The sequence below is a fragment of the Camelus bactrianus genome, chromosome 16 (genome assembly GCF_048773025.1).
Source record: "Camelus bactrianus isolate YW-2024 breed Bactrian camel chromosome 16, ASM4877302v1, whole genome shotgun sequence".
NCBI lineage: Eukaryota > Metazoa > Chordata > Mammalia > Artiodactyla > Camelidae > Camelus > Camelus bactrianus.
In genome coordinates, this window is record NC_133554.1 from 7,285,591 (window position 1) to 7,301,477 (window position 15,887).

Below are 15,887 nucleotides of genomic sequence, written 5' to 3' on the forward strand. Positions count from 1 at the left end.
CCTGGGCCCCAGCCCGTGGTGCCCCCTCACCTGTCCCCTCCCGCAGCACCAGGCTCCCCTCGCCCTCAAGCCACTGGTAGCAGGGGAAGCAGAGCGGGGAGCCCCGGGGCGGCATGAGCTGTAACCAGTGACAGAACCAGGCGTCCGGGGCCAAGGATCCCAGCGGGCTGGGCAGAGCCAGGGACGTCTTGTGCACGCGCAGCAGCAGCAGCACCGGGCCCACGTCCTGGGTAGGGGAGGGGGCGTCATCTCGAAGTCCTCCTCCTCGGGGGGGGGGGAGAGGGAGGAGGGTCGTGGCGAGGTGGGGGTTGGGGGATGGAGTGTCCCGGGGGCCAGGCCGGCGGCACCGCACTCAACGACCCACGGTTGAAGTCTTTCCCGAAGTTATCCAGCTGCAGGGCAGGGCTCTCGCCTTTGGGTCCCACCAGGCTCACCTACACGTTGTCCCAGGTCCCCGAGCCCAGGAAGGAGCCGGTGGCCACACGCACCCAATACTCGCCCATGGCCTGCCGTCGAGGGGTCTGAGGTGCTGCAGGAGACGAGGCGGGGGCAGGCTGGCTGCGCGACTGAGAGCCGTCGGGTTGGCGGGGATGCGTATGCACCAGGTTGGGGCCCGGGTGGCCTGCGCCCTGGCGGCGTCTCTCCCGGTGCGGTGCGATCCCGGGACCCGCCTAGCACCTCCCCGCCGCCCAGGCCCTCGCCCCGAGCCCGCCGTGGGACCTCACCTCTCGCTGTAGCCTCTGCTGGCCTCCGCCTCTCGGCACCCGGGTCTGCTTTTGGCTGCTCCCGATGACTCCGCCCCGCTGCGGGTGTCTCGGGAGTAGGCTCTGGGCGTCTCCTCCTCTGCGCTTCCGCCCAGTCCTAGCCCAGCCCTGGAGGGGGATGTCCCCGTAAACCACTCCAGGTAGCGGACACTGAGTCAGCCCGTGTCCTCCCACTGCCAGCCCGTCCCTCTTTCCATTTCTGCGCCTGTAGCCTCCGTTCCTATCCTCAGCGCTTTCTCAGTAGGGGTGAGATCCGTTGCCCCTCCTCCCTAGATAGTGATCCAAGGCATTCGAGAAGTCCAGCATGGATCAGGGAGAGAGCAGGCGCGCGCAAAGTTCGGGACAGGACGAGGCTGGAAGGCGACCTGGCAAGGAGGGAAGAAGAGACGCAGGCTCTAGGCACGGCAAGGCTGGGACCCACCCCCACCCCCCCAGCCTGTCAGTGTAGCTTTCAAAATAAACACTTGATCATACAATTTAGAATGAACCCAAGTCAAAGTCAAATGACACACAGTCATTCAACTCAGCAAGGTGGTAATGCTCGTTTCGGGAATAGCTGAGGAGCTCATATTTGTAGGCACATTTCATAAAAAAAAAATTAGGATAAGATTGCTGGGTAAGATACCAAATTAGCTAATGTCCTACAGAGCAATAAACTGCCACTTTTGGAGTTATCTTTTTTGTTGTTGTTGTTTTCAATAATCTTTAATAAAAATATATGCATATAAATTTTCATCTCTAATGAAGTAATCTATTTTCTTTTTTTGTGTTATAACAATCAAGTCATTTATGTGATAGTTAAATGTTTAAACTAGCCATAAGTTTTCATTGACTGTTTTTGTTCAGTGCTTTGATTTTCTTCAATTCGTTAAGACAAAGATACCTTCTCTTAAAAAAAGGTTGAGGATTATGCAATCTATTTATCCCTAGATAATGCCCTCACTCAATTCTCCCCTCTTTTTTTTTTTAACTGAGCAGAAATCATTTCCATCTCTACCAGATGCAAGTTACATGAACTTCACATAGACTGAGGCCTTTATTAATAATAAATGGCAAAATCAAGCAATAGTACATTCTTCTAGAAAACTAAATATCCTTGAAAGGTTAGGCAGTGTTCCTCTTGATCAGTTTTGGATATTTTTTTCTTAACATGGCTGTTTCTGTGAGTGTATCAGGAAACAAACTGATCTCTTTATCCAGGGTTCTTCTCTCAGTTTAAAGTCCCCACTCCCTTACTTCTCATGGTGGCCCTGCTATACAATCCCACACCCTTAGTTTTTTGTTTTTTTTTTTTAACGATAAAAGGAATCATACCATGCTAATCATTGTGTGACTAGTTTCCACCTACATAACAATACATCATCAATGTTTTCCCTATGTCAGCATTTAAGGATTGACTTTATTACTAACTACATTATTTTTCTCAGTAGAATTGTTTCCTAATTTAACATTCTCTTTCTGACAGACATTTACATTTCTAAAAGTTTTTTTCCCCCTACTATAAATAACATTGCATAGAATATCACTGTAAACATTTCTTTATGCAAATATGGGAGTTTTCAATAAGACATTTTCTTGTAAGTGCTTTGCTGGATTAAACCCCCCTTTTTTTTATTCTAAAGTTTGATTGAGCCTTCCAAAGAGTTCTCCTCCAAAGCTACACTGTCACACTGTTTAACCAGGGCCCTGTGGATTCACACCCTTGACAACTCTGAGTACACTTCACTAATGACCAGTGAGGTTAAATATCTTTTCGCATGTTTATTAGACATTTAGGTTTATTTTATGAGCCACCTTTTGTGAATTTTGTGTTATGTTCTTTGCCCTTTTTTTCTGCTGGGTTATTTATTTGTAGAAGCTCTTTATATATTTCAGATATTTACTATTTGTTGCAAATAGTTGCTTCCTTTGGTTACTTGCCTTTAATTTTTATGTCTGACAACCCCTGTGTCTGAATTGTCTCATCAACCTTGTTCCGTGCTAATGTCTTAGAGTTGCATCTCGCTTTCTACTCCTTTGCTGCTACCTACACACACCTTTGTCCTCCTCCTTCCCTGGTGACTCACTCTACCCAGTTGTGGAACTCTTGACAGGGGGTAAGCTGGGCTCTTCTGGGACCTTCCACCCTACACTCCCGCCTCTTTCCTCTTTCCATGACTCCTGAATTTCCGAAGTGAAACACCTGGGATAGTGGAGGCAGGAGTCCTGGTGGTGAAGAGGGGCCCAGTCCTTCCCCTGTGGCTAGAAAGCACAGTTGGGGTGGGGGTCCTCACAGCATGACATTGGGGTCTGGATGTTCAATGTCTCATTGTCCATAAGGAAGTCCTCACCTAAGCCAAGGGGACCACCATTCTGAAGAGTGAACAGTATATCCCCTAGAGGTGAATGTTACCTGTAACAACCTTCTACTCTACTACTTCATCCATCCATCCATCTATCCATTCATCCATTTTTCCTTTCATCCATCATTAAACAGACTTTTGTTGGGTATCTCTCATGTGTCAGCACAAAGCAGGGCACCAGGCATACAAAGCTGAATGAGACCCAGTTCCTGCCTTCCAGAAACTCACCATCTAGGAGAGGAGCACACAGGTAAGTGAAAAAGGACACAGAAGGATTTTAGGAATCATTTGTGTATTAATTCCTCCATTCAGCCCCTACCTAGCACCTGCAGTGTGGAGGGCAGTTATGAACTCTGTCCTCATGAGCTTACAGCCTAGTGACGGAGGGAAGGACGGGCTCATATGTTGTGGAACATGCCTCTGAGATAGCCTCAAGGGGGAGAGAAGCATGGAGGCAGCACACCAGCTCTTACCTGCCTCATCTTGGAAGTGACATACGTCACTCCTCTCACAAGCCATTGGCCAGAATTGGTCATGTGGCCGCAACCAAACCGCAAAGTAGCCTGGGAAATGTTGGGAAGTGCCTGCGATATCTGATGAGCCCAAACGCCTCCTCCCCACAGCCACCGGTGGTTTCTGCCACTCCAAGTTAAGTCAAACAGACTCTCCTTCATGGAATGTGAATATCGAGGCAAATAATTCAAGGACGAAACGTGGTAGGAACTTCATCATTCTGACAGCAGTGCCTGAGGGAGCTTGCCCACTGGTCCCTGTGTCCAGAACGTCCAGGTTTCCAGGCCTTCTTGAGGACTGTGTTGAGCTCTTACTCTGTTCATCCCTTTCTTTAAGTGGTTTATCCCTTTCAGTAGTCCCTCAAGGCACTCAGTTTCTTTTCCATAAACTCTTTGATTGCTTGAGTTAGCAGGAATTGTTTTAAACCAAAGAAGTTTAACAGCTTTATATCTCCGAATCACTTGGGGTTACCCTGACTCTCAGTAAAGAAGGACAGTTCACATTCTGCCTGCCGGGCAGCACTGCTCTTTCTGAAGCATTGTTCTGCTTATTTCATGGCCATGCTGATGCAGTTATTCAAATATATATTGCATCTGTCCACATTGTTTTATAACAACTAGTGAAACGGAAAAACCCAAGCTCTGATACCTGCAATATGAGACAGAGAAGGAAATCATTACATGAATTCAAGGGGACACATTTTTGGCTTTAATGAAAGCTCACTGAGTTGGAACAAGAACAAAGAAAAGCAAGATTAAAGAATGTATGTGAAATGTTGGAATTCCATCACTTAAGACTAAATCTAGAAAGCAACATATGACTGAATCTAGAATGATATAATATTGCCTAAGTCTCTGGAAATGGAAACTGTTTTATAGTACGCAAGGCTTTTGTTCAACTTTGGGGCACATCTTTTACAAAGCACATGTGGGCACTGCCTGCATGTCCCAGCAGTACATCCTCCTCATCTTGCTGGCTTCCCATGGCCCTTTCTCAGTGAGTGGTTTATTTTAAAGCTGGGACCACAGGTCACCACCAATCTCTTGGGCAGTTTTTGAACAGGCCACTCCTTGCGCTGCTGGACAGTCTGGAGGAGGACTGCCCTTGAGTCAGGTGACCATCAGATCCAGTGGGATCAGGGGCAGGGTTAAAGTCCCCACAGCACACTTCCAGGGGGCTGTGAGTGTGCAGGCACTTTGAGGCCTGGAGCCTTCAAAAGGCATAGTGGTACCATCCCATGAGGCTCTGTTCTCTGGATTATTGCTGTTTCTGTTTCATTATGGGTGGGGGGTAAGTGACGTTAGGCCTGATTGTCCCAGGAGAGGCATATGGGGGCCTGGTTTTCTGGGGAGTCCTTTACTCTGGGTGAAATGTAGCCAAGAGTGATGGGGTCAAAGGGGTGCTACCTCGGGCCCTATTCTCCAGGGAATTTAGATGGAGATACTGTTCTCAATGAGGGGAGGGTCCAGGTAGGTATAGGGCAGCTCCAGGCCCTGGTTCCGCTCCCGGATGTCCCGTGAGATCTGGGCCAGGTGGTTCTGGAAGGCGGCGATGCTCCGACGCGGGGCCTCCTCAGTGAAGTGCTTATCTGGGTAGGTGCCCAGGGGCCGCTGGGAACCAAACACAAGGTTGGATGAAGGGGCTGGGATCCACCTTAGCTGTCCACGCTGGGGGACCTGAAGCTTCATCCACGCCCCTGCCCCCCGGACAGTGAAGATTACTGCAGGCGGCTGTCAGGGATGAAAGCTCAAGGTGGAGTTTTAAAGGGGGCAGCCACCCTGGAGCACATCACACATCCTTGCAGCTAAGGGTGACTCTGCATCATCTCATTTGGCCATTTGATCCTCCTTGTGAGATGTCCAACACCCGTGTGATCCCCTGGAAGGTTCAGTGGGGTCTGATGGCAGAGTGGGTTCTGGGTCAGGGAGGGTAAGCAACACTCCCTCCCTTCCCAGAGCTGGCCTGGCCTGGCCCTCAGCCCCACACTCACTTGATCTCCAGGCTCCTTGCTTAGCATCCAGAAGATAATGATCATATCACACGTGGCATTGACTGGTGGGAGGGTAGCTAGGAACCCCTCCAGCTTTGCCTGGCCTTTGGAGGTGGGCGGTGGCAGCTGCATGGAGGGCGGCAGGTTGGGCATCCAGGCACCAAAGTCAAACTGAAGGCCAAGAGGGCAGAGTGAGGCTGGGAGCCGGGCTCACTTCATCCTGCCGCCCTGGCACTGACCCTTCTCACCTGCCCCGCACTGACAGCAGAATGCTTGGCCGAGCAGTTGAATATCACCATGGTAACATACTGTATCAGGGCTTCCCGTGTCCGCAGGGAGGAGGGTAGACCTGCAGAGAGAGCTGGGCTGGGAATGGGGCTACCGGGGTCCTGAGGACAGGATGCAGAAGCCTGAGGGCAGGATGGAAGAACTGAGGTCCCCCTACCTGAGCTCTCCCGGCCTAGGAAGCCCTCGGAGAAGATCTCCCATACCCAGGCCTGGAGTTCACTGTCATCGCGGACAGACTCATCACTTGGGTAGTAGTTGTTGATGATTTCGGAGACAAAGCTGCAAGATGCACCGGGTTCCGTCCCAGCTGTCAACCCTGACCCTCTCTGAGGAGTGCCCCTGCCCAGTGCCCAGCGCCATTAATGTCCAGCCCTCCTCCTGGTGGGGAGCCTCCCTGAGCCTTCCCTCTCCTTCCTGTCTTCCTGCCTGACCCCCCAAACCCCAGCTCTCTGGGGTTGACCCCCTCACCGCTCCACTGCATCCCAGATCTTCATCCCGTCATCTCGGTAGTAGTAGCCCGGGATGTCTTCAACTCCTCGGGCCCGGATATCCTCGGGCAGACACAGGGCGGAGTAGTTCAGCTCTTCCATGTGCCTCTGTATCAGCTCAGACAAACCTTCAAGGCCAAGGCCTGTGGACTGGGAGATGGGACTCCTGGGTGCCGCAGCCCTTGCCTCAGAGGCAGGACTGATAGGGAGACAGGGCCACTCCCACCCTAGGACCCCAGATTCTTCCTATTGAAGGAATATCCCGCCCCCACCCTCCCTCAAGCAGTCCTTACCCTGTCCACCACCTTCCTGGAGGCGATGAGCAGCTCGCGGCCCAGTGTGCTGATGTACAGGGTGTACCGTGTATGTGGGATCAGCAGCTGTAAGGGCCAGAGAAGGCACAGCCGGGTGAAGCCTGTGTCTCTCTGGCCTCAGACCTCCTCACGCAGACATATCCAGTCCTGTAAATCACCGTGGAAAGAGATGACAGGGACAAGAGGGGCAGCCTGGGACAGGGATGACGGCTCCAGGCCCAGGGACGGGGGCTCGGGTCCACCAGCATCTTGTTCTGTGACCTCAGGCATGCGCCTTCCTCTCTCTAGGCATCAGATCACCAGGCAAAAGAAAGGGCTGAGCTGGATAAGCGCTGAGTCCCCCCAGCTCTGGCATCCTGGGATTTCCTAACCCCTAGGCAGGCAAAGCACCATGAAAACTAGGATCTGAGGGCTTAGCAACATGGAACCATCCCCCAGAGCCCACCTCTGAGTGCCAAGCCCTGGGAGCTGCAGACTGTCAGGAAGAATCAACTTGGATAGAAGAGGACAGAGTGGGGCCTGCATCCAGGACCCAGGAGACTGTCCAAGCAAGAATCAGAAACTCTGAGCAGCCGTGGGCCCTGCGTGGGGGGAAATCCCACCCTTCATAGAGGAGATGCTCCAGGTTCCTGAAGGAAATGAATCTGGGCCATCTGAAGGCTTAGCAGAGCCCACCTTAGAGCCATGTCTCTGCCCCTCTGCCCCCCACAGCTATCTGCAGAAAAGCTATTGGTCAAAGCCACGTTCACACTTTGGCATCTGTCATCCTCAGGTCTCTCCTTTCCTTGGAGCTGGGCTTCTGTGATGGCTGTTGGCCTGAGCACCCCTAAGAAGGGAACCTCTCCGGGGGCACAGTCTGCTCTCACACGTGGTCCCTTGCCTTGCCCAAGTCCCCATCATCTCACCCCAGCTCAGGGCCTGCAGGAAAGCAGGGACTCAGGGGCACTGTGCAGGGAGGTGCTGCTGAAGCAGGGTGGGAGCTCAGCACTCCCGCCTGGAAGGACAGGACCACCTGGGGACAGGCTGCTTGGAAGAGGCAGTCCGAGGGGCCGGCTGAGGGACAGGGAACTGCAGGTGTGGGGCACAGTCTGGGCCATCTTGCTGAGTCACTGACCTTGAAGAGTGGGTGGCAATGGGGCAGCTGGCGCAGCAGAGCCAGGGTGAAGACCTCGGCTATCAGGTGCCCCATTAACAGGTGTGCGAGGGCCTCGTGGAAGGTGAACTCGGCATTGCGCACCCACGTCTTGGCCAGCAGCCAGTCCCACTTGTCGTCGGTGGGCAGAAAGATAGGGCTGTCAGGCCCAGGGGTCTGGCTGAGCTAGAGGAGGGGCCAGTGGGAAGAGGCAGTCTTGAGTGTCTGTCAACCACTCAGTCAGACCTCTCTCCACCCTTGCCCTGCCCCCCACCCAGCTGCTGACCTGGATGGCGAGGGGCAGCAGAGGCCCACATCCTGGCCACTGGTAGAGCAGGGTCATTGGGGCGGCAGAGAACTGAGGCCTCCCATTAATGACATTGGTGCGGACGCCAGAGAGGATGCCATGATCCACCAGGAACACGGAGCCCTTCTGTGGGAGAGAGAGGGGATCCAGGGCTGCCACCTAGCTTTTCTTAAGGTGGGGAGTATGGGAGTTGGGGGGGCAGGAGAAGAGTTTGCACAGGAGAGGGTATTCCTGGCATGTGGCACACAGTAGGTCCTCAACAAAAGTGAGTGCTGTTCCTCTCCAGTAGGGATGGGCCTGAAGGACTGAGATGGGGGTGTGCAGAGCCTGGGCCCTTGTGCCCCTCACCTCCAGCTCAGCCTGCAGGCTGGTCCCTGGGCCCAACATGGGGGCCACCATGGCATCGGTGACAGGGAAGTTCTTTGGGAGGCAGCGACAGCGTTGGATCAGAACCGGGCTGAGGCCATTCAGGAACTGGTAGGCAAAGAAGGCGTCCTCCTGCCAGTGCTCAAACACGTACCCTGCAGGGGGAAGGGGAGATGGGACGGGTCACCCCAACCCCTAGAGGGCTCCCCCTGACTGGCGCGGTGGCCTCCCCCTCGTCCATCCTGTGCTACCTTCTCCTCTCTGGCTCTACCTTTCTCAGGGTGACCTCCTCTGACCCCTCGGCTTCAGTCACTGCTCATTTGCCAAACAGCAAATCTTAGTCCCCAGCCCACCTGTCCCACCGCCTACGTGCTGTCCCCAACCCCATGACTCTAACCCAGCTTATCCAAGGCGGAACATGGTTTCCTGCTTCAGTCCACTCCCTTCCCCATTGCCTGGCATCCCGGGAATGGCACCTCAGTCCACCAGATGGCCTGTGGCAGAGCCTGGGGACCTCCTGGCAGCCCCCAACCTCCCATCAAGTCCCCATGATCCTCCATCCTCAGTAGCTCTTGGTTTGCATGTCCACTCCATCTGTGCTGTCACGGTCCTGCTGAGGCTCCCATCCTCTGCTCACCACAGCCAGAGCCTTATAACTGTTTCTCCTGCTTCCACTCTCGTCCCCTAACAGCCCACCCTGCACAGAGCACATCTGGCCACATTACTCCCCAGCCGGCTGCCAGTTGAAGCCTCCCATGGCGTGGCCGGAGTTCCTGCCATGGCCTCCACAGTCCGCACAGCCCGGGCACGTGCACCTCCCCTGCTTCACCTCCTGTCTTCCTGCCCTGGCTCAATGCCCTTTGGCCACAGCAGCCTTCTCTCCCCCAAAGGTCCTTCTGTCTTCAGGGCCTTTCCAGCACCGCCCCCTGACCCTGAACACACCATGCTCAGTGCTGTGAACACCTGCCCAACTCTGAGGTCTCAGCATAAAGGTCACCTCCCTGGAGAGCTTTCCAGGACCCCCCCCCCCCCTGGATTGGGGCAGGCCTCCCCTTTTACACACTCTCATCAGAGCCAAAGAGCAGGTTTCCCAACTGAAACTCATTATTTGATTTTGAGCCTAATGTCCCCTTGCATGTTCAGTTACGAGCCCTGTGGGGACAAGGACTCTACCCACAGCCCCTAACCCAGTGACCGGCATGTAGCAGCCCAACGCGTGTCTGGTGGATTAAAAGGCATTAAGGAGTCAGGGCTGCCCCCAGTACATATCCACTTTTGTGTCTGGGGAGAAAGTCAGGGGCCTGCCCAGGGCCACGCAGTGAATTGGGGCTTGGTTTTCTGAGGCTCTTGACAGCCACGAGAGCTGATGCCCAGGGAAGAGGTTCAGAACCCCAGCCCGAGCTGCTCACCAACGGCTGGCGTCTTCCAGAAGCTGAACACCTTTGTCATCTCCTTCAGACTCTTCCAGAGCCCCTTGCGGTGCCACAGCCCCTTGAGTTTCAGCTCGGCCAGCCTGCCAGAAGTTGTGAAGGGTGGGGAGGGGGAGGCAAGAGGCCCTGGGAGACCCTCCCCTGTTGGCCAGCCTCATCCCCCCTGGGATCAGTCACCGCCCCTGAGGTCCCCATCACCCTGTGGGGATAGGTGCTGAGCAGAGGCCATGCCCAGGTGGGGGCTGTTGACCCATATCCCTGATGATGGGGGAGCTGAGTAGGGGAGGGCAGAAGGCAGGGGTCCAAGGGCATCTGAGGCCCAGGGGCAGAGGAGGGTGGGTGTCCTCACAAAGAGCCGCCTTGCAGGTAGAAATTGGCTTTCTTGGTCACAGAGTATTTGATGTTGAGGTTCAGGTTTTTTACGGTCTCCTCATCCAGGCAGTGAGGCCAGCCTGGGTTGTAAGTTTTCCAGCTGGAGGGAGGAGAAGGAAGGCGGTCAGCAAGAAGCCACGGGGAACCCACTGACTAAGGAGAGGGAGTGGCAGACCCCTTGGTGGCCCTGGTAAGAGCCAGTCCCCTTCAAAAAGCAGGGGCCTTCCCAGCCTCTGTCCTTCCCCTCCACCCATAAGGCTGCAGGGGGAGCTGCCACATTCCCACAGTGAGACTCTCCCCTGGTCAGGTGATTGGTCCAGAGCTGGGCACCTGGCCAGAGCTGGGTCAGAGTCCTTCCCGGGGAACTGGAGATTGGGGCTGGGCCAGAGGGGCCATTTCTCTCTGGATATCTGGATTATAACATGTAAACATAGGGACTGCTAGCTATGGCTATTTTCCACTGTGTGGACTGGGAACCAAAGAAAGCTGTTCTGCAGAGAGAGAGAGAAAAGTGAAGCAGGAGAGAGAAACATACAGGGGGCTCCAGAGACAGGGAGAGAATCACCTTGGTTTCTGGCCTAAGAGATCTGACTACGTTTCCAGCCCTCACTTCTGTGAGTACCTCTGTGACTTGTTGATATATATCCTTTTTTTTCTATCTGCTGGTTGGAGTCTGTTTTTGTTCTTGCAAGCACATAATTCCTGACTAACACAGATGCATCTCGCAGAGGGGAGGCTGTCCTGAAGGTGGGAAGGCATGAAAGCTTGAGTTGTCTTTGGCAGGGATGCCACAGAGAGGCCCTTCAGCCTCCATAGCCTGAGGGAACCCATAAATTAACTCTGGCCTGGCCTAAAGCATCTCTAAATCTCTTTATCTAGCAAGCAACACAGCCTGAAGACCTTTGGGTAAAATGGTAAAATCATGTCCCTGCAATGCTGAGAAGCCCCCAGCTAGTGGTCCTCTCATTCACTTGCTCATTCATTCTTTGGTTCATTCAATTTTTGCCTCTGGGTTTGAACAGTCAACTTCAGAGAACAGTTTGCAATTAAAGTACACTGCCACCAGGTGGTGGCCAAACCCTGCTTCTCAAACTTTTTTTTTTTCAATTTAATTTTTATTGTTTTTTTTTCTTTTGCTTCTCAAATTTTACAGTACAAAAAATTGATTCCCCCCAGCAATGGGAGAAAGGCATTTCATGGTGTTCCCTTTTGTATTTACTGAATTTTAAATCATGTGAGAGTATCATCTAATCAATAAATAATTAAACATTAAAAAAAAGTCTAATTCCCCCAAGGGATCTTGGTAAAATGCAGATTATAATTTCGTAGGCCTAAAGTGGGTGAGCCCAAGAGCCTGCATTTCTAACAAGCTCCCAGGTGGATGTGAGATTTCACTTTAAGTACTGAGGGTCTAGCCAGTTGGAGCAGCTGAGAGACGTTTTGAAAAACAGGAAACGTTTTTGTGCAGGGCGTGGCACCTGACAAGCTGCATTCTTAACCATTTTTCTCATCTGTTCTTGCCAATAACACAAATCAGACTGGTATCTTTGTTTCTTTTGCAGAAGAAAGTAAGGATCAAAAGGGTTAAATAATTTGCCTAAGATTTCACAGCTCCTTTCGGCAGGGCCATGAGTGGCCCTGCGTCTTCTGACTCCTGAATCTTTGTTTTGATAAGAAGGGAAGAGAGGCCACCCCACCGACACAGTTCCCTCCACCTGTTCCCTCACCTGGAGCGGCTGCTGGCAGACCCAGCGCAGCGGTTTTCCGGGGGATGTAATTCACAACACACGTGGACTCACCAGGAGTCAAGTGAGCCTGCAGCTGCTGCGCCCCAGGGACCCGGAGTGAAAGCCTGCAGCCCGGCTGGCCAGACCCTGGCCTTTTGCAAATCTACTCCTGAGTGTGATCCCTGGCTTTTCTGCCTCAGGAGTCCTGGCCAGCGACCCCAGCTCCTCTGCAGCCTCCGCCTTCTTCTAGGGGCACCTCTGGGACCCAGCTCTCCCAGCTGACTTCCAACAACACTGAGCCCAGGGCAGAGAAAGAGCCCCCCCCCCCTTTCTCATCCCTTGCCCATGCTGGAGGATCAGTTTCCTGGGGGTTGAGGTGGCGTATTTCCCATTCTGCGTATTTCCAAGAGGGCACAAGTTGATGTTCCAAAAAGCCCCAGGGCAAGAAAGATGCCAGCAAGAGTGAGGCATTTAGAGCAGTGGGTTTCAAATTTGAGTGGGCAAGAGCCATCTGGAAGGCTTGTTAGAACAATGTTGCTAGCAATGAGGATTTACCATATACCCCAGGGAATTATATCCAATATCTAGTAATAACCTATAATGGAATATAATCTGCAAACACACACAAAACTGAATCAATACGCTGTACACCTGAAACACAATATTGTAAATCAACTATATTCAAAAAACCACCAATATTGCTGCCCTCCCCACTCCGATATCTGATTCAGTAGGTCTGAGAATTTGCCTTGCTAAGGAGTTCAGGGTGGTGCTGTGATGGGAAGGGACAGAGGACCAGGCAGGGGCTCCAGGTAGCACCACCACCAGTGGCACCAGTGTGTGGACCCCTCTACACACACAGTAGCCCCCTCCTCACCGATACATCTCCCGCCTGGCCTGCAGCTCCTCCTCACGCTGTTGCTGGAGCCTAGGGTGGTGGTCTTCACAGGAGATCTTCGCTGCGGAAGGAGCGGAGCGGGCGAGAAGGGCAGAGAAACCCCTCTGACCTCTGACTTCAGCCACTGTCCCCTTCACTCGAGCCACCTCCTACCAGGTCCCCTCCACCCATAAGGACAGTTTCTCCCACACCAGACTGCCATCTCCACCTCCCCACGGCCTCCCCAGCTCCCCTCCCCTGTGTGTCCCCGTGGCCACCAGCTCACCTCTCCACTCCCGTTGGCCTTCCCCCAACACACCAGCCCCCTCCTCCCTCTCAGCCCCCCTCACCGGTCCCCTCCCGCATCACCAGGCTCTCCTCACCCTCCAGCCACTGGTAGCAGGGGAAACAGAGTGGGGAGCCCTGGGGCAGCATGAGCTGGAACCAGCGGCAGAACCAGGCGTCCTGGGCCAAGGATCCCAGAGGGCAGGGCAGCGCCAGGGGCGTCTTGTGCACGCGCAGCAGCAGCACCGAGCCCACGTCCTGGGGAAGTGTCACCTCAAAGTCCTCCTCCTGGAGTGGCGGGGAATGTTAGTACCCAAGAGGATCGTCCCTCATGCTCCCTCCTGCTCCCTTCTCGGTCCCCACCAAGCACTCACAGCGCCCGCAGTGAACTCTTTGCCTAGATGATCCAGGGGCAATGGGGGAGTCTCTCCCTGGGTCCCTACGATGCTGACAGATATTTTGTTCCACGTGCCAGCCCCGAAGGCCTCCCCCATGGACACTCTCACTCTCACTCTCAACCCAGCCATGGTGCCAGCCAGAGTCTGGCTCCCTTACTGCTGGTCTGACCCCACAATGGGGAAAGCAGGAACACACACCGCCCCACAGTGGTGGGGTGAGGCTGGTTATTGCCACTGACTCAGTTCCCCTGGGGCCCCATCGCCACCTCCAAAAACAAGCCCTGGCTCAGGGCTGGGAGGGCGGGGCTGAGAGGCAGAAAGTGAGGGATGCAGGTGGGGGCTGGGCTGGGCCACACTGGAATTAGGTGTCCTGAGGTTCTGGAAAGGGGATCTTTAGTGATGGGCACAGCCAGAGAGTTGGGATCCAGGGGGTTCAGAGGTTCGTTTGCCCCCGCTTTGTTTCTTTGCCTTCTTAGCCTTTCATAGTCTGTGCAGGACCAAATCCCCACTTTTTACAAACTCTTCTCGGACTACCTTCATTATTTGAGTTCCTTCAGTAAATAATTTTCAGAACCAGCTACATGCCAAGTGTTATGTTAGGTGCCGTGGAATACTGGCTCAGGCAAGGCCCAGCCTTTGCCCTTTGGCAGGTTAAAAAGTCAAGTGTGAGAGGAAATAAGTAACTAAACAAGGCAGGAGTGCAGTGAAGGAGAGAGAGAGATCAGGGGGCAAGGTGTGGGGGGAAGGTAACTGACTTGGGGTTCTGGTCTGGAAATACGGTTTGAGATGCCCCCCGCACATCCAAGTGGGGAAACCACAGCCAGGCATAGAGCACAGGGCTGGAGGATGTGCTCCTGGGAGTCATCGGCACACAGGTGCATCTAAGCCATGGGCTGGCTGAGACCACTAAGCAGAGACTGTAGACAGAGGACAGGGAACAAGCCATGCCCCACAGTTCTCTGATGTTCGGAAGTCATGCAAAGGAGGCACATCCAGCAAGGAGGGGTCAGTGGGATGGGAGAACCCAGAGAGGGTGTTCCATGGAAGTCAAGAAGAGACTGGTCAAATGTGTCATATGCTAAGAGGCTGCATAGGAGAAAGTCAGAGAACTGATCACTGGGTCTGTCAGTCAAGGAGATCTTTGAGTTTGATTGAGGGAATCAACTCAGTTCTGTGCAGCCAAGCCCTGACACTCGACAGAATCCCACCATTGCATCTGGGACCTTACCCAGAGCAATTTCAAGGGTGTGATGGCGGTGGGAGCCAGACTGGGGTGAGCTGAAGTGTGACTAAGAATAGAATTCCAGCTAAACACACACATGCCTTTACCCTGACGCTCCTGAAACCCCACTAAAAACCAGACTTAAGTCGTAAACCTGCAAGAACAAGAAAATGAGTGTGCAGGTATCAGTGACTGACTTAACAGACAGGAGAACGGTAAAGGCCCAGAAGTTGGTCAATTCCTGCCTCAAAATCCCCCCGAATTTTAGAAACTTGGGGACAGATGCTCTGAGCGTGGTGCACAGCTGACCCTGAAAACAGAATTTATCCGATGCAGTTAGGACTCCTCTTCCCCTGCACCTCACACAGCCAGCAGGAGAAGACCTCTCCCCAGCCTAACACATTCGCTTTCTGGACAGACTGACCTACAGGGAGTTTGGATGGGGACACCCGCTAGAGCTGAGAGTGGGACACCAAATTTAAAATTGGAGGAGGTGAAAGTTTACACACTGAACAGTGTGGGGTTCTACCCCCCTTCCCTGAACTGTCCCAAGTATGTTGGCGGCCAAGTACCCCCACAACCCCCCTCCCAGGTAAGACTGGAGGGCTCCTCGCTAGATGAACTGACCAGCCCAAGTGTCATATGTGGCCCCCCAATGAAACGGCTTTGCCAATTAGCCCACCAGTTGATAAGCCTTGTTCACACAGTTTCCAATCAGCTTTTCTTGCCTCACTTGTAATAATGAATGAATGGCCAAGGATCACCAGATCTTCAAGGAAGGCTTCTATCAAAAAGATAAGTATAAAAATAGAATTGAAAGGACAGATAATGCGGGGAGCAGAAGATGACTTCAAAGAAATCATAATTTGTATCCTCAGAGAGAAGGATGCACATGGCTGTAGAAAATATTTTTTTCTGGGTAAAAAGTTTGGATTTTATAAACCACCCATTCTTTTTTTTTAATTATGGTAAAATACACATAACATAAAACATACCACTTAGATAATTTTCAGATGTACAGTTCACTCACAGGACAGTCAAGTACATTCACTTTGGCACGCAACCATCACCA

The 15,887-nt window shown here is 53.1% G+C and overlaps 2 protein-coding genes across 13 annotated transcripts in view; both read right to left on the bottom strand.

Moving 5' to 3' along the window:
• LOC105077587 (polyunsaturated fatty acid lipoxygenase ALOX15B-like) overlaps positions 1-3,718 on the bottom strand; it is an 11,771-nt gene extending 8,053 nt beyond the window's left edge. For all 12 annotated transcript variants that reach the window (XR_012499376.1, XR_012499375.1, XR_012499374.1 and 9 more), the window contains exons 1-3: positions 3,580-3,718; positions 489-1,129; positions 31-226 (exon numbers count right to left, since the gene is read on the bottom strand). Coding sequence is in view for 4 of the 12 variants with exons in the window: in XM_074342252.1 (XP_074198353.1) it covers positions 31-226; positions 489-503 (211 nt within the window). In the remaining 8 variants the exon portion in view is untranslated. The remainder of the gene's footprint in view (positions 1-30; positions 227-488; positions 1,130-3,579) is intronic.
• On the bottom strand, positions 3,382-15,444 carry ALOX15B (arachidonate 15-lipoxygenase type B). The gene is made up of 15 exons (XM_010965938.3): positions 13,570-15,444; positions 13,294-13,483; positions 12,911-12,992; positions 10,284-10,406; positions 9,914-10,017; positions 8,487-8,659; positions 8,118-8,264; positions 7,814-8,017; positions 6,679-6,765; positions 6,366-6,535; positions 6,055-6,176; positions 5,858-5,958; positions 5,610-5,780; positions 5,026-5,229; positions 3,382-4,267 (listed from the first exon to the last, which is right to left on the bottom strand). The coding sequence occupies exons 1-14, from the start codon at positions 13,720-13,722 to the stop codon at positions 5,050-5,052; spliced, it is 2,007 nt and encodes a 668-aa protein (XP_010964240.2). The 5' UTR covers positions 13,723-15,444; the 3' UTR covers positions 3,382-4,267; positions 5,026-5,049.
• Positions 15,445-15,887: the final 443 nt, after the last annotated feature.